The 27,962-nt window shown below is 38.8% G+C and overlaps 2 protein-coding genes across 2 annotated transcripts in view; both read left to right on the forward strand.

Annotated features, from left to right (window-relative positions):
- The first annotated feature begins 11 nt into the window (after positions 1-11).
- ascc1 (activating signal cointegrator 1 complex subunit 1) lies at positions 12-13,259 on the forward strand. The gene is made up of 10 exons (XM_053341157.1): positions 12-253; positions 952-1,054; positions 1,187-1,284; positions 1,374-1,552; positions 1,639-1,772; positions 2,263-2,382; positions 2,514-2,638; positions 3,262-3,335; positions 5,411-5,528; positions 12,204-13,259. Exons 1-9 carry the CDS (start codon positions 139-141, stop codon positions 5,525-5,527), a joined length of 1,065 nt encoding a protein of 354 aa, XP_053197132.1. The 5' UTR covers positions 12-138; the 3' UTR covers position 5,528; positions 12,204-13,259.
- A 3,857-nt stretch (positions 13,260-17,116) lies between these two features.
- The window catches only part of LOC128381425 (testican-2-like), a 39,142-nt gene continuing 28,296 nt past the window's right edge, over positions 17,117-27,962 (forward strand). Inside the window, exon 1 of the mRNA XM_053341437.1 lies at positions 17,117-17,293. Within this exon, the coding sequence (XP_053197412.1) occupies positions 17,117-17,293 (177 nt within the window). The remainder of the gene's footprint in view (positions 17,294-27,962) is intronic.

Consider the following 27,962-nt stretch of genomic DNA (forward strand, 5'->3'; position numbering starts at 1 on the left):
AACCAGGACAACTGAGCCACTAACTACTTCGTTAGCTTGCTAAGTAAAGTCTTTGAAAAGGCTACATAAAAGCTAAATTGCACGTTTTTTAATGGTGTAGCTAAACTGCTGAGATTTCATTGACGTTATTATTACATTATGGATGTTTTGCGTCCACAACTTATAAATATAAATGGGAGAAAATATCGAAGAAACATCATTAAAGAAGAGCATTATGAGGAGGAGGAGGATTTCTCCTACATGGGACCACCAGGTGAGTTGAGACCTGTCAATACACTCATGAATATAGATAGATAGATACTTTATCGATCCTTCACAGGGAATTGATTGGTTTACAGCAACTACATCCACATTTAAGTCAGCCACACATAACATCACATAAAAACATATCTCTGACTCTATGACTCTAACTACAAATGTTGTTCTAATAAATCAAATATATGTGTGTCAGTGACAAATAAGGGTTGGCAAGATGAGCAATTCAAAAATATCTTTCAATTGTTTTAAAAACATGCATCAGGTTTATTAATTTTGTATGTGTATTTTTACCAAAAGTAAGACTGAATGCTCCTGAAAATGTCAAATGGTGTAACCACAAAAGAATGATAAAAATAAAAATATTTCATCCAACTACAGTGGACACTATGGTTACAGAACCATAGTGTTGCATTGCAAAAGTGGATTATATTTATTTTACATTTTAGTGCTGGTTATACTAATTAGACACTGAGTTGCATCATGTCATTGACCTGTGTGTGTGTGTGTGTGTGTGTGTGTGTGTGTGTGTGTGTGTATATATGTATGTATGTATATGTGTGTGTGTGTGTGTGTGTGTGTGTGTGATAAATTATTATAAAATATTTTGTGTGCAAAACATGCCAGTGAAAGTGCCACAACTTCTGGGAAAGAAACTGATGATATGTTTGTATATTTGTGGTTGACCATGTTTAGAGAGTGAGGAGCTTGCAGAAGATGAATCCTGTGATACACACTTAATTGAACAGACTGATAAAGGATTTCGCTGTGCCATTGATGTCCCAAGTGTCCTGTACAAGTGAGTACATGCTCTGCAGACATAATTATGATGGTTCTCTATCTTCCTCGACTTGATAAGCTTACAAGGTTTTGTTTGGGAACAGCATCATGTGTGTCTGTCGGTGTGTGTGTTTGCTTGTTTCTTCTACAGATACATCATAGGGAAAAAAGGAGAAACACGTAGACGTCTGGAGTCTGACACAAAGACATCTATCAACATCCCAAAACAAGGCATAGAAGGACAGATTGGTGAGGTTTAAGAGCAAATCATGATACTGGATCAGAGATCTTTCTGAAACATAATATTTTATCTCAGCTTTCTTTCATTCTTCTGACAGTTATCACAGGTTCCCACAAAGCCGCGGTCTCCTCTGCAGTCACACGAGTTGAGGTCCTCATTGAGAGTTTCCGGAAAAAGCAGCCCTTTACGCACTTCCTGTCATTTCCTCTAAATGACCCCAAAATTCAAGAGGGATTCCTGAAATTTAAAGATGACGTCATGCAGCAGTGTTCACAGGTGCAGAGGGAGCAGTAGCAGCCATAAGTTGTTTGCTCATTAAACCCTTAATTAATACAAATTCTTAAATTCAATCTTATGTGTAGGACCACGGAGTCGATGAAAGCATCTTTCAGAACCCTGCAAAGCTTCACCTGACAGTCGGCACCCTGGTTCTATTAAATGACATGGAAGTGAGAAAAGTGTGTGAGCATCTTCAGGACTGTCAAAACTTCATCAGGTAGGGGCTCAGACAAGGTTAATGTTCAGTGTCTTGCTGTTTTAGGTTTTTAGCAACACAGAGACTTTATGCTGAGGACTACATAGACTGTGGATTTTGGCAAATATTGAGAGACGAACTATCGCATGGTTGGTTTTGGTCTGTTCATTGGATTTATTACAAGAAGAGGAATATAGATTATCGCCAGCCTAATCCTTTAGTAACTAATGAACCTATGTCATTGGACCTTTTTCAAGATTAGATTTAGATTAGATGAGGTAATGTAGATTAGAGAAGATTATACTTTATTGTCAGATTCAGCTGAAATTTGCCTGCCACCACAAACCAACTCTATTTCACATACTGAGGAAAAAATACATACAATTCAGTGCAATGTATGCTGTTTTATTGCTGAACAGTCAGTCTCAAATATAAAAATACATAAAAATGAAGGTGACCTTATACTATAAACATGCTGTCAGTGTTGCATCATTGTGCTGTCTTCCATCAGGGACATCACAGAAGGAAAGCCTCTGCCTTTGGAGGTGACAGGTATAGAGTATATGAATGATGACCCAGCCATGGTGGATGTCTTATATGCCAAAGTCAATGTGAAAGACAGAACTGACAAGTAAGTTGAACAGTGACAAATCCTTTACTTTAAACACCTTTTCAAAGCTGCCTGTATATTCATCCTGCTTGACTTTCTGCTTTTCAGTCTATGTTTTAATATAAGCTTTTCACCATTCCACTACTCCTCAGGCTGCAGGTGATTGCAGACCGGCTGGTAGAGCACTTTGTTTCAGCAGGGCTGATGGTCAGAGAGTGGGACAGAGTCAAGTTGCACGGCACTGTGATGAACACACTGTTCAGAAAGGACTCCACAGGTGAGGACATGCTACACAGGCTAACCAACAGCTTATGTAAAAACAAAGTTATTGACCAGCTGTGATCACACCGGTAGCTGCTGCCCTGAACCTATTTGCCAACGTCCCCTTATTATCTTTTGGCTTGGACTGGAGCTGCAATGACGACAAAGCTGAGTCTTTAACAACTCCAACAACAAATACCTAAAGAGAGGCATCAGGCAGCTGGCGCTCTGTTTGGCTGCAGCTCTGTTTATGTGCACCAAGCTGTGTGTTTTCCAAGTACTCTGACAATGGCTTCATTCATTTTGGCCATGGATCAAGTCCAGCCCCAGTTCTCAAATTTGTACTGGGTTGACCAACAACACAGCACAAGGGAGCAGCCGTGTCACTGCTGACCATGTTTACCAGCATGTGGACAGCTCCTATTAAAATTCAGTGGTTTCTTTTTTTCTCCCTTGTTAGTTTCTCTTGGCTTCATGGAAATGAAATACTGCATGGTCTGAATTTCACAAACTAAATGACCTTTATTCTCACCTTACTGTTGCCCACTATAGCTGCCTGTAAACATGTGTATTTCATAAGGAGATAACATATCTGTATTTTATGGGTGTGTGTGACGTTGTTACACTGTTTTTTTCCAGTTGAAGACACGGGCGGCCAAGGAAGACAACCTATGAGCGAAAGAGAGGCTTTTGATGCCAGGAACATATTAAAGGTTAGACAAAATGTGCCTTTGCCTGCCACTTTAAATACTACTAAATTACACAACACACAGACTTGTATTCACTCCTTGACAGCTGTTACTATAGATAACAAATGCCCAGATATTTTTCATTGTGGTTTTGTTAGATTCCAGAAAAAAAACAACCCTGACTTGCATAAATATTGGGCTCACTTTAACATCCACCTGTTTGCTCTACTTAGAAGTGTTTTGGTGCATAGAGGATAATCAGGCTAGTTTTGGGACTGATCCACTTCCACATATTAAAGGATTTTATTCCCCAATTAACTGTGGTGTACGATATGCAATTAAATGTTTACCTGCTTCTTCTAAAGAGCCAGTCATGGTCACACCAATTTCAAATGACAATCATGTCTAATATTCATGACAATCCCTGTTTTTGGGTTCAGTTTTGGCTTAAATACTTTGATTTGGCTTTTTCACAGCACACATTTTGACTCGTTATAGTTGGGAACCGACAGGTGTTAAAAATGACATTAGCGAACACTCGATTCTATTCAGGAGTGCCAATGACCCTGTTATGACTTGTATTATGGCATGTGTCTCGGGTTATCTAATCGCAGTTGGACAGCTGAGATACATTGGCGATCACACCTATTATGTGTCTCCAGCTGACCATTTGTGTCCAGATTTTGTTGCTGCCTACGTCACTTCTGCTAGAAGGTGAAATGGCCCTGCTCACAGTTATTATGTCAGTCAGACAAGCGCCAGATTAGTTTTTTAGTGCACCTTAAAGAGCTAAAAGCAAATACATTTTTTTCAAAAACTAGCCCTAACCATTCAGATCATTCCAGCCATGTACATCTGTGCTCATTTCCATTACCAAAATAACCACCATGTCCTGCAGTGATGACCTAGTTTCCTGGTAGGTCCTTTCCAGGGCAGGGACACATCAGGACACATTAGCATTTAAAGTACATATGACATGTGGTCAAATGTGGTTTGAGTGATGGGATCACAATGTACTTACACTTGTATTTAGCGCTGTCCACTTGTGATCAGGTCACCTGAGAAGCATGTTAATGTCAGATGTAAACAGAGAGCCAGCCCCAGGACTCTGAGACTAAAGCATCTCAATCGAATTTAAAACATCATTAATTTAATTATTTAGACCTGTACTTGTCCTGCAGTGACATGTCAGTGTGTGAAAAAGGCTGAGTGTGTGCTTTAGTCCATGTTTATATGTCATTATCGAATTAGTAGGTTTTCACAAAGTTGTCTGGTGTCTGACAGACAAGATTAAATTACATGGAAATGATATTTTAATGTTAGATGAGCTGATCTGGCAGACATGCTGCATATAAACATTATTGTAGACAGTCCTGGTATCAGTTGTAAGCTAAATGTTTAATACAGGTGCCTAATTAATTATTTCCAATTAAATGAGAGGTCAGATGTATTCCTTACTTAAGTTTACAAAATGTACTGTTTTTCAAATGTATTTACAATGCTTTTGATCAAATTTAGCGTGCTAAAAGGAAAGGAAAAGCTTGAAAGGTTTGGATTGCTCTCCTTAACATTAGACAACAAACAACATATGATTTAATTAGTTTGGGATCTTGTTCTTAAGACAAGAACAAGAATACATCCTAGTTCAAAGAGAGGAGAGGTTTCATTCATTTTAAGAAATGCCCAGTAGAGCCAGACTATAAAATCCTCCACATGCACTTCCTGTTTCTTTGTATAGCAACTGAAATTAACACTGCAGATACAACAAGGTCTGAAATTCAACTCCCTCTCCTCTCTGGTAAAGAGCCAGTCTGTTAGTCTGTTTGAGAAACAAAATCTCTGATTTTCTTCTGAGTGAAAATGAAATAAAGGTGCCTACCAAATGCTCAGTCGCATGTAACCATGGTAACACCATGTTTGTGAGTGAAAGTTTATCTTCTTTTCCCCATACAGTTGAACAAGTTGGGTCAGCTTTTTAATCATAGTGCTGACTTTAACTTTATATTTGGAATAAATGTTATTCATGAATCATGATGAGCTAAAAATGATGTTAAGTCGTATGTGTCATTATTTTAAGATGTTTGCTGTTTTCATTACAGACATTTGGTGCTTATCGTTTCGGAGAGTTTGAGCTGAATACTGTCTTGCTGTCCCAGAGATATTCAACAGACTGCACAGGATACTACTCCTCTGCTGGAAGCATCAACTTCTCTTGAGGTATGCATATTCTGAGGTGGGAAATTAGATAAAGAAAGTATGTGTCTGTCATGGCAGATCATAGCTGCATTCATGATGGTTTTGTCCAGTAGGTGGCAGCATCATTCTTCTTTTTTTTTTAATTGCAAAGAACGACTCATACAGCATATCTAAAGCAAAGTCTTTGTTTTTAAAAACCCTTAGGGAGCAGTTTATGTGGAAAAATAAAATGATCAGAGTGCAGAATGATTGAAATTAGAGCTCATTCAAAAGATGAGACATGCATGCAAATCCATTCTGAAAAGCTTTAGGCTGCTTTAGGCTGTGTTTTTGTACTCTAGTCTCCAAACAGTTGACTGTCTTTAGGGAACCTGAGTCATCAACATCAACGTTAAAGACACAAAATAGATTGTAATAGAGCAGGTAATCAAAAGAAGACGTGAAACAAGCTTTAAACCTCCATCAAAAACTTCACTGTTTACCCTTAATTACTTTTGTCTCAATTTTGAAATGCTTGTCGAAAGATTGGAATGGAACTATTACTTTGTGGTTCTGTTCAAGCAAAGTAAGAGGTGGACTCATGCTTTAGAAGAGGCTTGGGTCAAATTAAGGGTTGTTGACTTGCAATACATATATAATAAATGATATGCAGTTTATCCAAAATACATCCAAAGAAAGTACAGTATTATTCTTCTTGCTGTCAAAAAAGAAACCTGGTCATTCTTGTTGAGGTGATTAGCTGGTACTTCTCACAAATGTTCAGGAAGTGTTACTGGCATGTTCTGAATTATTTAGGGTAGTCTTCCTGCACTGTCTTACCTGCACGTTAGCTGGAACGACTGATCAGAATTGTTTCACCATACGTCAGCTTCCGAATCTTGCTGCTCTATTTTGAGATACTCAGACATTTACAAAAGACATAGCGTGACTAAAGATTTCATGAGCGAGCAAGTAGTTTAAAAAAAAACCAAAATCGTCTTCGTTCATAGCTGTTGAAACATTCTGGTTGAGTTTCACACTAATCTGCATCCGTCCAGACACCACTCTAAGTCGAAACCAAGTATTTACCCATTTACTTTCATCTCACTGCCTCATGAATGTGTTAATACGTCACTGACATGATCTATTACACCAGTCTGGGCTTTTTCCATCTCTTTTATCCACCCCCCCCCCCCCCCTTCCCGCACGAACAGCAACCTCATTCCCACTCCCCGTCTGTCGAGTGTGTCAGCAAAATACAGACATCGGACTCAGAGCCTGGCCATTTGCTCTCGCTGTCAGAGCTTCTTCTTTTTTTTTTTTTTTTTTTTTTGTGCAGCCCTCCCCTCGTCTGGTGATGCTCTCTGCTTGGCATTCAGGAGGGTGATCGCAGAGCGGCCAAAAGTTACACTGATGTAAACTGAGGGCTCTTTTTGTTTGTCAGCTCTGCCGTCCCGTCTAGTCCACCCTCCCATCTGAGCAGTGGCGAGATACCCCCCCCCCCCCCCTTCCCCCCACCACCACCACCCGCCGCCACCTCCCGCCCACCACTCGTGCTCCTGGTGTATTGTCAACAGACGCCATTAGACAGGGACATGCAAATTTTGTCACCGGACAACAACAACCACCCAGCCGAGCCGACCAGGCGTTGTCTGTGGCATAACATTTATCTTCTCAGACTCAGGAAAGGGCCTAATTATACGCCCCCCTGTCTCCTGAGAGCATGCTTGTTAGTGGGTCAGGAGTACACATCCTGTGCAACGCCACTCTCAGGTAACAGATGAAGTGAGGACTCTGCAAATCACCAATAGTATTGCTAATAAGCATAAGAGAAAAACGATAGACGGAGAGAGAGAGAGAGAGAGAGAGAGAGAGAGAGTAGATGATTTGCAAGTTAATTAAATTCATTGAGACTGTGCATCCTTGTTTCTGTTGGCAGGGACATAATTAAGGATGCGTTGGACAGATGTCCTCGGTAATGATGGTACTGAAAACACATGAAGGAACATACGTCATCCCACAGACAGAAACTGAAGACAGATTTAATTTGTCATGAGATTTCACTAGATGTTGACACTTCATGTTTATTCAAATGGCCATATGTGGGTGTTATTTTTTTGCCATTAATTGAACAATCCATCTATAAAATATTACAAAAAATAGTGAAAAGTGTCTGTCACAGATTTCCAGAGCCCAAGGTAACATCTTTTAAATTTCTTTTTTTGTTTGTCCAACAGTCTAAAACCAGAGAGATGTTACCAGAGAGAAGCTGGGACTAGACAATATTTGGTATTTATAGTCGATAAATGACAGCAATTATCATTACGCATTTTTGTCATATCCTGGTACATATTTGTTTGATTTCCCCAGATCCATATTATGTCATATAAAAGGATTTGGACTGACTCCTGACAGAATCATGTAGTGATGCATGTCTGTGGGGTGAGCTTGATTATGCAGTGCCCGACATGCATATTTTTTTTTTCTGTCCGTGCTACATCTCTCTCACCCTAATTAGTCAGCTCAGCGTTTCCTGCTGCGGGAACATCCAACCTGACCCTTGAGATTTCGAGACTTGCATGTGTTTCTTGACGTGATAAATGAGATCCAAGTGTCAGTTTGTGTTTCCACAGACCTATTTTCCTCAGTGGATCTATGTCCCTATTTCTAAAGATCTAACAGGACACAAGAGCTAAATTTTAATTAAAATGTTAAACAGTTTAGTTAGTGTGTGTGTGTGTGTGTGTGTGTGTGTGTGTGTGTGTGTGTGTGTGTGTGTGTGTGTGTGTGTGTGTGTGTGCTTGTTTGCATGCGCTGATGAGTCAAAAGGGCTGTATATTTAGACAGCTGCTTCACTCCACTGCTGAAAACAAGCGCGTTTGCAGTGTATAACCACATGATTAGAACTTATTTTCCAATCCATTTACTTTTTTATTCTCTGTGTCAAAAGTGTGGCAAGAAGCTGCTTTGATTTCAAAAGAAGCAAAGCAATCACCGAGATGAGCCCAAAACACCCCAAAAAACTTTAGCTGAACCCTTCATTAACGAGAATTCATGGCATGTTTTCTAACTGAAGTTTTGTGTTATCTTGACCAAGTATTGTTTAGGCCTCTATCCAATTTACATATTTAATTTCATGCCAGTTTTCGAAGTAGCCTTTTTTTTATGAAAAGGCTGTTTTGAAATAGGTCTTGATCAATGTCGACGTTTTTTAGCACATTTTTGGTATTTTGATATTCAGAACCTTGCTATGCAGTTTTTCATAGTATAATTGGAAATTAAGTTTCATTCAGAAAGGCTGGCCTTAACGTCTGCTGGAGGAAAAAAAACAATGATGTTTGACAGACGTAACCTTTTAATACAGTGGATAAGTTTGATTTGCATGCTCGGACTAACTAAGAACACACATGAAATTGATAATTTCTAATTAGTTTTTAAGGTCACGTTAAGGTCACAAATGTTGTTGAGGTTCATTTGGCAGAGCGATGCATTGAATATTTTAAACCAAATCCAATTAACCGATAGATGGTAAAAGGGTGAACTTGACAGCGAAGAAGCACTAAGATGGCATTTCAGCAGGTAGCTTCATACTCCCAATGTCATGTTTTTTGTCTTAACAAGCTTGAATACCAAGATTGTTTTAAGAAGGCCTTTTGATTGATCAAACATATCTTAACACAAGCAACCAGAAAAGGGGCTCTATAAATGATGGTGCTCGACAAAAAGCCGACGAATCTTTCAAATTGGATATCGTTAGCGGTGAAATATGACAGCACGCCTTGCTTGGATTGTTCTCTTGTGTTAGATGTGACTCTCTGGTTGAATGTCACCGCTGTTTGAATTTCACACTAATCACTCTGTCACTAATGGGCATGAGCGGCCTTGACGGACAGGCAGGGCTAGTGTATTTGAAATGTCTAATCTGTGTCTCCAGCGAGTCGGCAGGTGATCCCTGCAGCAGCTCTTTATCATTCAGAGTGCCGAGTCTGGAGGCTGCCGGCAGCTGTCTGTGTCTGTTTACTGCTGGAGGCATTCACACAGAGAGGAGAGGCACAAAGCCGAGTGTGTTTGAACAGCAGGTAGTGATTCAGAGTTGCTGTTGACTTTATGTACACTTTGCACAATAAGAATTTAAAATAGGGCTGCGGCTAACTATTATTCTCATAATGGATTCATCTCTTTTATCATTTTTTTGCCAAGGTGAAGTCTTAAAATTGCTTGTTAGTCCAAAACTATAAAATATCCTGTGTACAGTGATACGAAACAGAGAAAATCAGCAAATCCTCACATTAGAAAATAGTGGATGTTTGGCATTTTCACTCCATAATTAGTTTAACTGATTCATCAAAAAGTTTGGCAGTCATCGACATCAGTCAGCACTGAAGCCCATAACATAAAGACTATAGAGGTAGGATGACATTATTTATAGCCCCCACTCAAAAGTGTATTTTGCTTATTGTTTGAGCTTCACTGTACAGAATGGTGTATGTGCAGTTTGACACTAGAAAGCTGTTTTCACATTCATCTGCTGAAGTGGGGAAAGTTCCTCTGTGCTCACCTAAAATCTGAGTTTAAGAAGAGTACCTACAAGCATTATTTGGGACATCACAACTAATTTGGAGCCAATTGTCATGCTCTATGCATTCTACACAGTGGGATGAGGAAAGATGAATCCTCCAGTGCACAAATAATAATGAGAATGGATTTCACCATGCAACATTTCTCAAATCCATTCATAGATTCTGTATTTTTCAATGAGGGAAAGCAGTCAATGTCAATTTAAGGATTATAATGAAGCAATTTAATTGTCTTTTGTGGGGGAAAAAAACATATTAGATACACATTATTGTTCAGTTAGTGTTATTTTAAAACATATCTGAAGAGGATCTTTACATTTCAAATGAATTTAGTCAGTCAGAATATTTTTTTTTTAAGTATTGATTCGTTAAGTTATTATATTTGTTTGCTATGTGGGGGCAGCAGAACAGGCTGTAAACACAACACTGATCTATTATCACTTAATACATACAGTTGTTATGGCAACTTTTACCTATTTACACATTCAGCAAACACAGAGCAACATTATCTACATTTGGAGTCGTGTTCCAAATGTAGATCTGGCCACCTGATGAATGTGATTCTCATATTCACTCTCCTTTTTGTCTCTGATTTGTTCTGCTGAGGGTTATGTGTGGCTGTTTGGTTCTGGGCAGATTGTATATAGTGGTTGTATCAGAGCTTTTTTAAGGAAATAACTTGCGAACAGAACCAAAGCAGTAAAGATCTGGACCATAAACCAAAAACAGCGAGCTGGAGGACACTCCACAGAGGTGATTGTCTGAGGGTTCGTCACTATAAGACTACGTTCACACCGCAGTTAAAAGTGACCTGAATCTGATTTTTGGAAATGTCAGATTCAATGCGACTTGTGCTGTTCACATTGTCAGAAACAAATCAGATATGGGTCACTTTTAACTGCAGTGTGAACATAGCCTAACTTGATGACATTATGTATCTTATCTCTGTATCACTCACACTGTGATGCATCCAGGTTTAAAAAGCAAGAGTTGAGATTCACTGCTCTTTGTATTAGAAGCTATCAAATCCTCCTCCTGGCGTCAAGTGTTTTATCCATCTCTCCAAAGTGTAGCAGTGTGAAATCCCTTAATACGTACACTTTATGCTGTTTCTTGTTGGTGGATTGCAGAGTGAGACTGATGGGGATTTGTCATTTATAGTAGTTGGTATAAGCTTGATAATACAGACTTAAAAATAAATCATGTGGTGAGACCGAGCATGTCTAGAGTTCAGAATATTAGCTAGCGTCTCTCTATTGTGTACATTTAATTGAAAAAGGTGCTGCGCTCTCCCTTCCCTGCTGCAGCTGCCCGCAGTGCAAAACAGCAGCTCCACTACTTGCCAGGCAAACTGCTGTCAGACTGCTCTCAACCAACTTGGCACTTTTAATAGCTGTATGACCCAGTTTGAATCCAATTGAATTAAATCTATACACATTTATAGCAGCTCCATTTTAATCTCACTTGAGATTACTTATTAAATGCCTCCCGATGTGGTTTATTCTCTGCTAAACTTTCAAAAGAACTTCTTCTGGTGGTTTTCCTATCCAGGAATTTATGCTTTCATGCTACTTTTTTTTTTTCATGTTCACTTTACAGCAGCTGAATAGCCATCAATCAGGCAGCAACTGCTTCACAAGTAAGCATGAGTTCTGGATGCTGTAGCAGAAATAGAAGAACAGAATGTGTTTATTTAATGGTGTATTATATCATATTCCTTTATGATTTGACATCCTGACTAAATATATGAAAATGTAAAATATATAGGCAGTCTTTTAACATTTTCTGTTCCTGCATGAGCATCATCATGTAACCTGTTTGTACTGTCAGTGTACATTGGATAATCAATAATATTATTAGCCATTCATCAATCAAAAATGACAAATATTCACATTTACAGCTTCTTAAATGTGAGTATTCTCTGCTTTATTTTGGTTCATATGATTGTGGATATATTGATCAGACATATCAAGCAGTTTTGAACACATTATTTTTCTCTATTTTTTGACATTTTATAGTCTATATCATGTGTCATTTAATTTAAAAAAAGAAACAGATTAGTTATTGATGGAAATAATGATTAGTTGCAATCCGAGTTTGCTCTGAAGTGCAAATGATGATCAGTGATTATGTGTTTCAGGTCATCGATGAGCATGGCAGCGGGATGAGAAGTGCTCAGTGTGGCCGGCTGATGAAGAAACTCTCTGATGTCAGGACAGTTTCCTTCAGATTTGTACAAGCTGAACATGAATGGATTTAATATCAAAGTGCCATTGCATATTTATTGACTGTTTTTGCTGAATTAAAACAGTTAAAATGACACTTGTTTCTGTTGTGTTTGGCAGAAATAAATAAATGTGTAAAGCAGCCATCCCTTAGACTGTTAAAATGAAGCGTGGTGCCAAAAATTCCTGAAGCGATCCTCACAGAGTTGCCATATGAGGATATGTACAGCCACGATAAACAGCAACGCTATTGTAAGACAGCAAAGGGATGTGCTGTGTTTACTGTTGGAACACAGCAAACATTCACAGATAAGCAACAATTCAAATTTTGCTGCACAGTCTTGTCTGGTGTTATTCAAATGAAGCTTTTCTACCCTCAACTCCTTTTGTGTAAAGTGATTGCGCTCGGTGAACAGAATAGATAAGTTTTATCAACATCTGCTTGGAGAGAAACAGAGAGAAACTGATGACATCAGTTAATCCCTTTTACAATTAAAGGCACTCTTCCACAGCGTGACTCCGATATGCAGAAGGAGATGTTAAACAAGCTGTGGAGCTGCTTCTATGTTGAAAATAGAATATGCCTGCACATCACGTCTGTTTCTTGGATGTGTGTTGGTGTAGTTTTGGTCAAATAAACTCAAACATTACTCCTGAAGCAATCCTCACGGGGCTGTTAATCATGTGAGAATGTGCTCAGACTCGATAAGGATATAAAAATACAAAAATGAAAGTCAAGTCAAGCATTAAAGCCAACTGGAGGAGACATTTAAATTTTTTTTTAATTAATTTGATTCTGTTAAAGAGGATCTGTCTTGTGAAACTTTGGGGTTAATCTCAGCTCACAAACATAGCTCACATTCAAATGGAGTCATGTTGCTATGGTAATTAATGCTGCAGATTAAACCTGCATCAGTTTATTTTTCTTCAGGTATCAAATTATAATGGAAAAGCCACAATGAAAAACACATGGCAAGAGTTGTATACACATACATTAGATGCCATATAAATTGCCCCCTTGTCATATTTTGGTGTGCTGACATTTCTTTCTTTTTAAAAGCTAAAACTGTTGCTGTGGACCCATTTCTCTAAATAAATATGTTTTGGAAATCTTTGCATCCTTTTCATCATTCAACAACAACATCACATGACTCCTTGCCACAAAGGAGCTGTCGAAACCTCAAGGGTGCACAAGAGCTGCAGTTAAATGCTGACAAGATTATCTGAGGTGTTTTTAAAGTGTCAATCTCAGATGCACTAATGACACTTTAAACTGGCATTACAGGTTGTTGTCCACTACTGTCATCAAGATAGAGTGACACAAAAAGTCACTCGGTAATCTGAAAAAGCTCACTGCTGAAATGATTAAACTGGTAGAGACATTGACCTTTGAGAGTTCAATCAGATTTCCTGAAGCAAGAACATGCTAGAAATCTTTTTTTTCTAGCATGTTACAGTATGTTCTATAAGTATAAAAATGGTTTGCTGTGATTACTAGCTCAGATTCCTTCAGGGGGTCTTGGCCACAGTGTTACTTTTTGTGATGGTGCAGGAGATGCAGTGGCAGTCTCAAGTTCATACAAGAACCCTCTGTAATTAGAAAGATCCTCTGAGTCTTCTGATCCCTAAAACCTACCATCTGAATCATGTTTTCCACTTGCCGTTGCTCCACTTGCACATGTAGGACTCCCTCAGGAGACTTCCTCTGCTACGGTCTAAAGAGAGCCGTCCAAATAACATCTCAGCCCTCAAACAATCTTTAAAAGCTAATGGTGCAAAGCAGAACACAGTCTTTAAATGCTTCTGAGCAACTCTGTAGAGCTGTGTGACCATTAATCTACAGCATATTCACCCTGAACATGACATGACTGATGAGGACCTCTTGATTAACACATCATGTCCGCAGCGCAGTGCTTTTGACGTGCACAGCTGGCTGACGCTGCAGGACATTTCTCCTGCCGCCCTTGCTTCCCAATCCCGGAGCTCTGCACATTCAGGAAAGCCTGCATCTGCCACATCAACTCTTTTGATGCCAGTGTCAGAGGAAGTTAGGGCAAGCTAAGCAGCATCACAGGAATGTGATCCTGCCCCCTGGCCACTCAGCCCCGGCCAATATTGGTAACCTTAAACTCAAATGACTCTGAGCTGAGCGCTGGATTATGTTTATCTTCATGGGGATGAAATAGAGAGCAGAGGGAGAGAGGGCATAGAGAGTTTAGGCAGCAGCAGGAATAACGTGAGCAGACTTGAAATGATGTGCAGGTGCAGCAAAACTCTGTAGGTCAGAGATTGTTGAGGGAAAAAGTATAACATATATTTTTAAACTTCTACAATCCTGCAGTCTCTTAGACAGATCCACCCTTATCATTGTTCAAACCAAAGAAAGATTAAAAAAAAAACAACAGATTCCAGTCCAGGTCTCAGGGTTTGAATATAAGACATGCTTTTGTGTTCATACATCTATAGAGTATTTCTATGTAGAGAAATTGAATCAGTCAAGAAGGAATTGTTACTGTGATAATATATCAACTTTTTGATGTATTTTAGCAGCCAGCAGAGACATAAAAGAAATCCCAGACAGCTAAATTGATTGATAATACACAGAAGGCTAACCTTTTTGGATATATTGGCTTTTCAAAGTGGTTCTTACCTTTGGATAAATTGACATACACTATGTATAAAAATGTCAAAACATTCATCAAGATACCATATGGCAACCAGCAGCTGTATGTGTGTATATCTGTGTATCCAGTGTCTGCTGTTTGCACTATATGTGTCTTTGATATATCTGTATATGTTTTAATTGTCTCTCTTGGATCCCTGTGTCTTCCCTCAGCCTTGAAATGATGTGTACAAAGACTTGAGGCAAAGCTTATGACTCTTACTTAAATTCAACTTGATCCTATGTTCATTTGTCTTTAACCCAATTACCACACAGTTAATAGGTGCCCACTGCCCAGCACCTCATTTGGCCCTGTTGTGACCTATATGGTGATAGAAGGGTATGGAAAAAGGGCTTATGTTTTGTATTATATTTCGTTTGCCTGGTTCTATTTGCTGAAATACAGAATGACGTCTTAATCATAAAAGAAGATAATAGCACCCAGTCGTAAATGCAGCAGACCTTTCTAAACTCCACTACTGGTTTTTAAAGGCCCTGGGGCTATCGGGTGTCAGTTCTGGTTCTGTCTTTGTTCTTCAATTGACTGAAATAAAGTCTTTTAAATACAACAGAACCTCATATTAAAAAAGAAGAAGTTGAGGGTTGGATATAATTGATTCACTCCACATTATGTGTGTGGTAGTGCATCTGTAAATTCAGGGAGAGAATATTGTATGAGCTGCTGTTAAACTTTAAAAATACCTAGTATTTGGGGAAAATGCTGGGTTTGCATTTTAATACTGAATTAGCACAAGATAAAACAGTGTCCTGAATAATTAATGTTAAGAAAGCAGCTCATTTATGAAGTTTAGACCACAGAGCTTTGATAAATATTTGCTCCAGGTATATCTGATAGAGATCCAGGTTTATCAGACACCTTATTGACACCTCTGATCTGAATCATTCTCTCCCAGTTCTGCCAATGACTGAGCACATTTTAATCTAAATTGAAACTTGTGTGCCCTCAGGCCTCCCAGGAGTCCTTCAGTGACCCTTAGCGGTGTATGAAGCCCTTTTATTTTAGTTAAGCTGCTTGCAATTTTCCCCGCATTGCCTCCAACTTAATTGTTTAATTGAGTCACCAGTTTTCACTGTCTGGTTGGAGCTCAGTTCAGAGAGACTTTATTGGCGTAAATATTAGACGAGCGCTGGCCTTCCGCCGAAAACGATTAAAAACAATGAATAAAATCTGATTGATCATCAGTGCAACAATAAACATCTGTTCCACTTGTATGATTCATTTGCAGTGTGACTATCAGGGAGCATGTGTGTTTATGTGTGTGGGCTGGTGTTTTAAACAAGAAAAAAAAAGACAGACTAAAAACACTGAAATAATGAAACCCAAGTAAGCAGAAATAAATGATTAGTGCAGGATCTAATTTCTCCTTTAACCCCTCCAATTCTCCTCTTCCCTATCTCAAATGCATATTCAATTTAAATTTGCTCTGTTGGCAAGAACGTCACACCACTATTGCCAATGCATCAGAAAGAATCAATGAAATGAAATAGCTTTAACATAACAGAAGCACTGACATATATAATTATACTATAGTATATTTATGAACTTATGTATAGGCTATAAATATTCAGTATATCCTGTGTCTGTGTGTGTGTGCCTGCGTGTGTGTAGTCTGTCTTAGGCTACTTTTAGGGACACATTTCAGATTGAGCACCAGTAAATTGGGCATGGCTTGTCCAGTTGGAGACAAAAGTCATGTCCTCAACAGGGGACAGAAATGATTCAGGGTAAGTCTTCAGGAAATTAATGTTAGTCAATGTAATGTCCCCATAAGTGACCATGAGTGTGTGTAGGTTATCCACTGTCCTTTTGATTGTGGCATATTGATACATATTGGGCAGCATTATAACTTCTCCTATTAATTAATTATTTTTTTATATTGAGAGGTATATTTAAGCTCTTACAGACTGGAATTTTAAAATTTTTAGTTGAACTCTCTGTGCTTTTCTCCTCTCCCTCTCATTCTCCTCCTCCTCCTCTCTCCTCTCCCTCTCTCTCTCTCTCTCTCATTTCCATTCAGTGTGTTGAAGCAGCAGCAGCAGCACCATCACCACCACCACCACCAGCAGCAGCAGTAGTCTTGTATGTGGATCCTTGGCTAGATGACAGCAGCAGGATACATCCCAGTCCCGAGCTGCCTGAGCAACATGGTCGCTGTGAGAGTCATCGCCTGCTTGTGCCTGCTGGTGGGCTTCTCGCTCCAGGTGGACGTGAAAAGTGGGAAAGAAGCAGGGAAAGCTGGGAATTTCATGGAAGATGAGCAATGGCTGTCAACCATCTCCCAGTACAGCCGTAAGATCAAGCACTGGAATCGCTTCAGAGACGTGAGTGGTGTATTCAGTGTAGTCAGAGCAGCGTGTCGTATCTTCTATGTGCTCGGTGCTGTGCTGTTGTTTGAGATGCTGCCTGTGGAGGCAACGCCGCTTGTTTTCTCAGGTGATTTTGCGCACAGTTAACTGTCGCTCTGAAGTGCACATTTTCACGCAATATTAGCAGATCCGTGCAACAGAAATACCTGAAAAAGAGGGAGGGGAATATAAAACAGTATTAGTGTGTTTAAAAAATGTGGATGCGCGTGCGTGTGTGCGTGCGCGTGGCCCTTTTTGCGTTTTTCCTCATCATTTTAGACATTGATTGCCCTCAAATTTACTGATATGTCAAACAGGCTGCTATTCTATACTCATATGGTTGTATGGACTCTATTTTTTTTTTTTTAAATCTACAGACACATAAGAGTGAATGAACTAAAAGGTAATTCATGACATTATTTCCAAGTCTCACAAGCCATTATAAAGCTCCTTTTGGGGAAACTGTGGTATCCAGAACAGTGTCTGTATTCCCTGATCAATACCCTCTGATGTGCCATATTGCACATAAAATGTAGGCTCACAGTTAGGAGGCTGTCAGATTAAAAAAAAAACCCCAAAAAACAAGACATCAGCTGTGTGCTGTCTCAATCACAAATATATGAGGATGCCAATAAGAGTAAAACCGTTCGTATTCTCATGTGGATCTGTTGTCTAGGCTGTCAATGGACAGATTTGTTTATTCTGTTCAGCACCATTCACTAGAGATAAAAGAATTTATCGTAATACAGAAAATGTACTTGAATTTTCAATAAATAAACTGAGAATTACATCTATCCAATCAGCCCCACACTCCAGACTATGGGTGGATGATATGGATATTATAACAATACAGCTTGATAGCAATATAAACCGAGAAAAACATTTCATAGATACAATAACCTGTTGGGAATGTCAGTTTTTAAATCATTGAATTAAATGCCTGCTCATTCATTTGCAACATAGTCTGCATTGGGCTGATACAGCTATATATATGAAAGCTACTTAAATATTAACAGTATCAGTATAGTAAAGAATCACAGTTCTTACTTGGTGTGTTTAAACCAGCAAAAATCTGCATTTACAACTAAAGGTTAACTGTTTTGAGTAAAAAAAATGTCTTTTGAAGGCTCCTGCCTACTGCTGTCTGCTTGCTGAGGCATCAAAATGTTTGTCCTTGATCACTAAAGATGAAGATACAGCAAATGTAACCCTCAAGAGACTCTGAGAACAAACCAGTTAACCTCTATTTTATATTGTCTTATCATATGTATACCACCTCAGTCCAGTCTAGGGATGCAACTAAGAGATAATCGATTACTTGTTTGGTCTATAAAATGTCCCTAAATGGTGAAAAATGCCTATCACTGTTTCTCAAAGCTCAAGGTGATGTCCTCAAATATCTTCCTTTGTTCCGAGCAACAGACTATAACCCAAAGATATTCAGTTTACTCCAATAGAAGCTTAAATAGCTCAATAGCTTAAAATCTTCAACTCATCATACCCTAAATAATATATCAGGGTATATATCACGAAATATCAATCACTCACTGAAACATTACATTTCCAGTTTATATGGTTAAACTCAACCAGTCTAACACAACAACTCTGTAATCAGTACTGCCTTCATTTAGATAATAATGTTCAGTTCTTGGCTGAAATCACTTATTAATACACTGATTCAACTTTATGATCATTTTGGATGCTGTGGTTTGTGGTGTTTCTGAATTGTGTTGCATTATATTGAGAGGTGTTTCTTACATGTAGTGTGATGCATATAGTAGGGTTGATATATTATTTCATCTAGCCTTTATTTTCACTGTCCTGTCATGAGTCAAAAAAACAATAAGCCAGGGAATATCATGCGTGATTCTGAGATTGTAGTGAGCATGGCTGGGAGGCTGTGACGCTGGGTGTGCCACACCAGTACAGTGATGACGGCTCCCTGGTGCCAAAAGACAGAAAACATGGCATGAATCAGGTTGCTAGAGATCTCTGAGGAGCAGTCGGGTAGCAACGGCTCAGATCCAAACCTCTACCTTGACAACCGGACAGTTGTTTGATCTTGTTGCTGAGAAATATCACCTCAGACAGATAGTCTTATCAATGATAGCCAGAGAGAAGATGTAATACCTTTGACTGCGCTTGCTGGCTTACAGGAATGTGTCCTAGAGCCCTGGGATCCTCAGGGAACGAGAAAGCCCAGTTAGAGAATTTGTACTTGAAATGCAAATTTGTGCAGTCATGCAAATTTGAATATTGTCTTCGGTGGTGTTTGGATTAGTTTGGCTGAAATGTCTGATTGGATCTGTGCTCGGCTTGAATGTTTGTGATTTCCCGAGGTTGGGTATTAGATGTGACTTCAATGTATTTATATTTAGTTGCATCTGGAATCTCAATGTGACAAATGCAAAATGTTTTGAGGAAACCATGACATCATTTTGTGATTGAAATAAACATAGAAATAGTTTTTAAAATGTTGTTGTGCGGCACAGCAATCAGGATTAAATGCTTTCACGAAAGTGGTTTAAAAGGGGATGGTCTTGGGGCCCCACATTTGATCTAGGGCCACAAAATGTGTAGTAAGATTACAGTTTATATTCTACAAGAATACTGAATGTATACATTGTCTGTTAAGGATGAAACAAATCATATGACCAATTAATCAGCTACAAAACATGAATAAATGTGAAAAATTCCCCCATACATTTCCCAGACCTCCTCAACTTGCTTGTTTTGAATGTTCAGTTGGAAAAAAAATTCAATTTACAACACTAATCTGCTGAATAAATTACTAAGATTAATCGATCAGTGATCATTTTTTGTCGATTGGCTACTTGATTAATTAATAAATGTTTCAACACTAGTGTCAGTAAAAGGTTTTCACTCTCCTATACTTTTTGCTTGATTTATTATTTTACCTCTTTGTCTCCCAGTAGATTAATTAAGCCTTTCTGCAGCTGATCATGAGAAGAAGACTCTTAAATGTCAAAGGGAAAACAAATCTGTTGATCAGTTTCATCAAAGCTTAATTAATCTGCTGTGATTCAAATTTGTAAAACTATAGAAGATGAAAAAGTCACAGGGTGGATACTTAATACAGCCACTTTGTGTGTCTGTGTGTGTGCGTGCGTGTGTGAAACTTCCTCAAAGTTTTGCATTAGCATACTGTGATATGATTTAGATGTAGCCACTAGAGGTCACTGCAGCCTGTGAACAGCATATGTTTTACACTTAAGGAGGGACTTATGGGTAAGAATAAGTGGCAACAACCTTGGCCTGAAATGACTACTGCCTACGCGGAAGTCCCTTAAAGTGTAATACCACTGACAGTGACTAGATACTGGCTCCAAAAAATCCCTGGCTCCAAAAGACTCCCATTTGAAAAGCATCAACTTCTCTCATGAAATACTAAGTCAATCTATTTTTCAATGATCCATTACTAGCTACACCATTTGTATGTTACCTACCCAACGTCATGCCCGCGGTAGCAGCTTGTCAATCACAACGTAGCCACACCCCAAAGCATACCCTGCTTTATCGTCTATTTTACTCTAAAGGCCATAATTTACAAAATGAACGTCATGCTGTATTGAAGAAGATATTAAACTAGCGATTGAGACCATGAACTCACTGGGAAGGGTTTATTAAGGTAATAAATCAAGTGAGATGTACATTCATTTTCTCATAGACTTCTATACAATCTGACTTCTTTTTGGAGCTGGTGGCGTCGCCCCCTGCTGGCTATAGATGGAATACAGGTTCAAGTCACTTCTGCGTTGGCTTCACTTTTCAGATCTGGAGCTACCTTCTTGAGTAGCGCAAACCATAAACCATAAACCAAAAATAAGGCATGTTGACATTTTTTCAATTATGTTGGTTTCTAACTGAACAAGAAAGCAATTTAACATTTCACATTTGTCACTATTGTATTTAAGTATTTTACTCAAATTTGAGAGCCGAGGCACACAACATAATCATGAGTTGGTAGTGGTTGTAGATTTGGCTCATTGTAATTCAAAATGGTTTCGATGGGTGTTGTGAAAGGATTGTGCCCTTGCTTAGTCCTGTGTGTCCATGTGAATCTATAGGTTCCCCATTAAAAACTAAGCAAATGTTGAACCACTGCACATGAAGAGCTGTGATACTGTAAGGAAGACAGGCAGCAGAGCTTGCTTGGTTCTGCTCAGATGGGATTGTTTTCTGATGTACCGGGCAGAGAAATGCACCATCTGAAATGTGAAGGGGTCATATTTGTTTACTAGCTGTCTTGGCAAACAGGTGGTGAGAAAACAGTGTGGAGGAAAATTCATGCTGCATCTAAATAAAACATGAAAAAAGTAAAATCATTACGTGGGCTTTATAAACACAGTAATGCCAGCTTGATTGATGTGAATGGTGTTTAAATTGGACCAGTGTACATATGATTATCCAGTACAGATACATAATGAGGAAATGTTGAAAGGAAGAACAATAAGACCCACAGCTGCAGAGGCAGGAAGTGTTGGGATAATCCACAGCAGGTTACAGGGTGTTATACAAGCTCCATTATGACTGGCATCGATGTTAAGACATCAAATCTCCCGTTGAAGATTCCCCCACATTCACGTTTGCACAGAATTCACCCACACAAAGCCGGCTGCACTATCCACAAATTAAGCTCAGCAGTAATTAATTAGCTGATTGTGTCTTCCTGAATCTACTCATCACTTTAAAAACCTCTTTGACTACTTTATGCATTTGTGATTTTTCATCCTAACACGAGTCCCACTTTGCATTCTGGTGTGTTCGGGTGGATCTGCTCAGGCCGCTGCTCATGTGAACAATACTGTGCTGTTCATTCATGGCCAGATTAGATTCTCGCATCTCGCTCTGTGAGCGGTGCAAAGAGGGAACTCATTAAGGAGCTGTGCAGCCTTTCAGCCACAGAGGGCTGTTTAAGATTTGCACCTGCTCCACTGCCAGCTACATTTTTAATGAGGGAAAATTGCTACATCTTTTTCAGGTAAATGGCTTCCTCGGCTCGTTTGGTTGTTAAGATTAGCAAAGAGCAAGTCAAAAATATGAGTGATTATTAGCCTTATCGGTGCATATGAATTAATTTATTTGATTTAAGACAGTGATAAATGCAATAATTAGATAACAATGAGCTTAAAATTTCACCCAAGCCTCTCAGTGTGCTTGAAGCTACATCCTCAATATTCAAGAAGTAATATACTGTATGTGGAGAAAGGCACTGAGAGAAAATAACTTAAATGTTTTACATATTACACATGCATAAGCGTTAGGGCTGCAACTAATAATTCCTTTCATTATTAATCTTATCTATTATTTTCTTTATTTTAAGATGTCAAAAACTAAGTAAACTAGTTAAGACTCTACAGCCATGCTAGCAGCTCTGTGAGGCTGCACAATGGTGCTTTGAGCTAAATGCTAACATCTGCATACTAAACATGCTCAAAATGACAATGCTAACATGCTGATGCTGAGCAGTTTATGATTGACCTCATCTTATTTTAGCATATAAGCATATGCTAATAAAAATTTTACCTGATAATTGTGTTAGAGTAAAAGTTAAGGAAACACCAATGTATAATCTTAATCTATCCAGTAGTTGTTTAGGTATGTGAGTGGTGGACAGACTGACTGACATTGTCATCCCTAGATCCATGTCACTAGCATGTATATTCAATTCATAATAATGAGTAACTGAAAAAATAGAAAAATCATTTGATAAGTTGGGGGATTTTTGACATTAAATGATAAATGAACAGTCAACATTCTTGATGATTAAATTTCTGTTCATTTTATCTACAGTGACATATAAGCAAGTGTACATGGCAGTGTTTAGGCTACATGAAGACAGCAAAGGATGGATTATCTAATCAATCCCTTCTCTGCTCTAATAAGCAACCTGGTGCTTCATCCATCCATGGACCGGCTACAGTCATTATTTATCTGTGTTACTGTGAATGAGATGTTGGCGATGGCCTGGTCACTGATCCTACATCAAAACAGCTCCTCTGTGAGAGCTCTTTGATAAATGCAGGACCAGAGTTCACTCTGTTTTTCTTCAGATGAAGAGCGAACATGATGCTGTTGCATCTTAAGTGACACTGAGCTCCTTTACTTAGCTCAAAGACACACTGCCAGCTGTGGGTTTCTCTGCTCCTGTCATCAACCTCAGCCATTTATTAGCCTCCCACAGGATTTATGCTCCAGTACTAATAGCCAGTGTAATTGCGGATATGAAAAATTAGAGTAAGAGAACAGTATGCAATTGTAGAAAATATGATAATGAGGCCTATTTCCAATAAAACGTGAATGGCAGTGCGGGGGTTGAAAATTAAGATGAGAGAAACCATAACTGTTAAATGAGCAAATAGTTATCTGTATTTCCTCTACTTTCTGAATCTGAAGATCAGGCTATTAAACCAACTATCTGTGGAATTCCACTTGGTGCACACTAATGAGATCAAAATGGCAGAAGCAGTGGAAAGAGTTGCTTTCTTGTCTTTGTGTCATCGCCGTGCATGTCTTTTGCTGGAGGTGAATGTCGGGGGGGATTTGCTGCAAGTGTTTGGACTGGACAGATACGATTCACAGTGGAAACAGAGAAGAAAGGAGATTCTGTTGGCTTCCCAACACAAGCGTGGGTGGCTCTTAATTGAGTGGAGAGGCTGTTAGTGTTGTTGCTCCTGTGGAAAAGCTCTTCTCGCCAGATAGCAATTTATGCTTTTAAAAAAAAAAGAGAGAAAAAAAAGCAAAGGAAACAGTGAGAGAAGCTCAACTGCTGCCTTGAACAGCAGGATGGCTTTTTCATAAGCGCAGCCATGTTTCGCAGCCCACAGATTGTCCAAATATACAAAATCTCTTTTCCTTTTTCACCATGACTGAGTACGACAAAGCAACTTGTTGTGATAGCACAGTATATATAGATTAATGTGTTTCATAATGGAGCCTGTCTGCACCTAATACATCAGTATATTAACACGCACATGCAGCAATGACGGCCTGAATTCTATCTTTTTTAGCTGTTAACTTCTCTGTGAGTTGCTGAAATGTCGGGCTGAATAATTAGCCTTTCCAAGGTTCTTCTGGCTCTATTGTTCATGCATTATTTATAGTGGCATCTGCCTGAGAGTTGTCTCTGTACTGGTGAGGCTCCTCTATGCCTTACTGCAGGCAAAGCGATTTTATGCTGCCACTCTGCTTGTCTGTCATGGCATGGTGGCACACCCATGACTCAAGTGATAATCCAGTTTTTTAACAATCTGAACTACGTCATCTCTTACTACGAGTTGGTTATAGAAACCGATGGAACATCCGTTTTTTTGCTCATTGTTTACAGGAGGATGTGCTTGCAAAGCTTCCCGAGGTTTAGAGTACACAAGCATAACATTAGACAAGAAACCAAAAATATAGACACTAAACAGCTGTATAAAACTAAAAGAACTAAAAACCATGAATCTACAACTTTACTTGCTGCAGTGGTGCTTTGAGCTTAATGCTAACATTACAGGAAAAGTGAGGAGATCATCAAAGTCAGTATCCTCTGGGCATCTCACATTTGCTTGTACATACTTTCCTCACAAACACTCCAGCTGTTATTGATATATTTCAGTTTGCATCAAAGTAGTGAACTGAGCGATGACATTGCCATCTCTGTAGCCAACACTGCTAGCCTGGCTAAAAAGTAGCAAGACAAAGTTTTAAAAAAGCAGGAAAATTTTAAGAAATGAAAAGACTATATTTTATGTTTACAACAGTAAAATTCATGCTGCTTATATTTGTAAAATACAATGATTGATGTGAGTGGAAAGAATGTCATCTTTCAGATAATTTAATGTAGGCCTGGAGACAGATTGACCTTTCTTGGCATTCCTAATAAGATTAAGTATATCTTTAAAATGTGTGTCACTTACAATTTAAAACTCATTTTATCTGTGATATATTTGATGTGAGCTGTGTTCTTCAGACAATTTTAGGTTTTTGAACAGATAATTGAATCTTTTGGCTTTCTATGCAGGATTAAGATTCAATAAAACTAGCACATAGAAATATATTATACAGGTTGGCTTAAAAAAATGTCACATGCATGTGATAAGAAATCCACCTGTATTTACCACCTGGAAATTCATACGCTACTTGACCGCAATGACATCCCTATCTGTTTATCTGCAATGACCTTTATTGTTATCTTGCACAGACAGGGGGGAGAAACCTCAGTTTACCCTTCACTGGGTAAATAGGCTTCATCTGCTGAAATCACACTCCAGTAAGGGTATAGTCATGGGACCTGTTATTTCAGTGGAAATTATAGATATAAAAAAAACCCAACCTGCAAACATAGCTGTGCATATATTAGTCAGGTGGAAATATATTGAGGCAGCAGAAAAGTGCTGTCCTGAATATATTCAAGTCTGCTTCAGGTGTTTTATGTTTGATAGATGTGTGTTTGTGGCCACCATTATTTTTATGAATCGCAGAGGACCGAGCTGCACTAGACACATGGTCTGAGCAAAAAAAAAACATATCACTTATGTTCAGTAACAATAGGTGTAATAATGCAAGGTGCCCAAGTTCAACCTGGCATTGATAGATTCTTTGCTTTAGGCCACAAATCACTCACTGTTGAAACAGCGGGGCAAGTACTGTACAATTAGGCCAGGCAGCCTTACAAAAACTTTAAGGACATGCTCTTGCCTGAGGAGAATTGGCCTTGTCTGTATGTTTGATTTTCACACGGGATGAGACGGGTGTCTGGCCGTGTTGAGCTTGACTGTCCCAGAGCTGCATATGGAGGAGCAGGGAGAGCTGAGTCTCCTCTCAGTATTAACTGTCAGAGTAGGAAAGAGGTGTCAAGGACATGCTTGGAAGGGACTGTGATCCTGTCTGTGTACAAGCTGTATTTAGTATGTGCGGCTTGTGGTGGATATATTTGTTTGTGTGTGTGTATGTGTGTGTGTTGGGGAGAGCGAGAGACAGAGACTGTTAATTTGTCGAGTTGGCAGGGTAATGGATACACACTACAAAGTCATATTGAAATGACCTTAAGCAAATTGTATAGCAGCGATAGGGTGCAGAGCTAAAGCGCTAATAGCTTTTTTCTCAGTTGAAAGAATCTGACAGAATCTCATTTATGCGTGATGTAGTCCCTCCTCAAGCCATAACGTGACATCTCAATGTGGCTCCCTGTTTTACTGTAATATCCCGCTGCCACTGCAGGAGATTAGCATTATCAGCAGCCACAACAACCCAATTTGTTCTCATTGCCATGGCAGACAGGGGGAATTAAATGTAATCAGCCAGCTAGCATATTTAACTTAGCTACCCCTGTGAGCTGTGTCATGCAGATCCCTGTGGCACTTCAACTGGGATGGTTATCATCATTATCTTCTCTTTACCATGCCGCTGGTTTCTAAATTCATACGTCTGACAGTTGTAAAGGAGCTCTGTAGCTTCTATGGACTTGTCATTGCAGACTAATTCATTTAAACAGCAGGCATAGCTGTTGAAAATTTGAAAACAGCCAATAAAATGATAATCACAGGCACTGATAGACTGATAGGCTTTGCTCAATACACGTGCTAATAGTGCTCTACAGCACGCTCAAACAGTTTCACAGCAGCTGCTCAGCAAAACCAAACAGGTTTTTGGCTACTGAGAAGATCCGATTCTGTATTTTTTGTGTTGTCTATAAATGCAATGAAAATGAAAAACCAAAACTAACTGCTTCCCAGTGCTGTCTGATTTCCCTTCCTTAACTGTGGCTATCAGCTCCAAGTACATACTGTAGTTTCCTACTCTTTAAAAATACGACACAAATATATATTCCTTTTTTTTCTCAGTAATTCTCTGAAACAGCTGGGCACTGCTGTGTACCTGCAATCAAATAGGTGTAAGTGGTATGAGCAAACAACACACCCTCTCATTCAGAAATCAACAAGAATAATGAATGAAATGAAACACAATGGCAATTAAGTGTGTTTTTAGCTGTAAGTGGAAGTGAAGTTTGAATAAATGATGAAGGGACATGTCAACCAACTAGTTTTTTAGGAGTAATGGAGGACTATGGCACAGAAGAATCAGGAGTTGGCTGCAATGACTTGTTAGTTGTTAGTAGGATCAATTCACAGTTGGTTTTGTTCTTTTCTTGGGATTTATTTATATTAAAAATACAGAATATCTCTATCCTTATCCTTTAAGAGATTTGCGTCTCTTGCTTAGGATCAAGTGGGACTCATTTTAAAAAAAGCATTACTCACTCACCTTTCTCCACTACACTTTGCATAATCTTTTATGTAACAAGAGGAAATATGAATATACAATTTGGGGAAAAGGGGGTTTAATACACAGTGGATTTATGAATAAAGAAAACATTTCAAGCAAGTTGAGATTGACACTTAAACACTAACAACATGATTTGAAGAAAGACTGTATTTGTCCACAAGAATACTATTGCCCCCCTTTGATTAGATTTATAGTTTTTGTAGGATCTACCACTTGTACTTTGACTAGCGATAATTAGGATAATTTCAAGTCAACATCTAAAAATATGTTGCGCCAGTCACTAGGTAACAAACAGTACAAAGAACAAGCCCATACAATAACAGTACAATTAGTAAAACAAACTGTAAAATTAATT

Source organism: Scomber japonicus, chromosome 20 (genome assembly GCF_027409825.1).
Source record: "Scomber japonicus isolate fScoJap1 chromosome 20, fScoJap1.pri, whole genome shotgun sequence".
Lineage (NCBI taxonomy): Eukaryota > Metazoa > Chordata > Actinopteri > Scombriformes > Scombridae > Scomber > Scomber japonicus.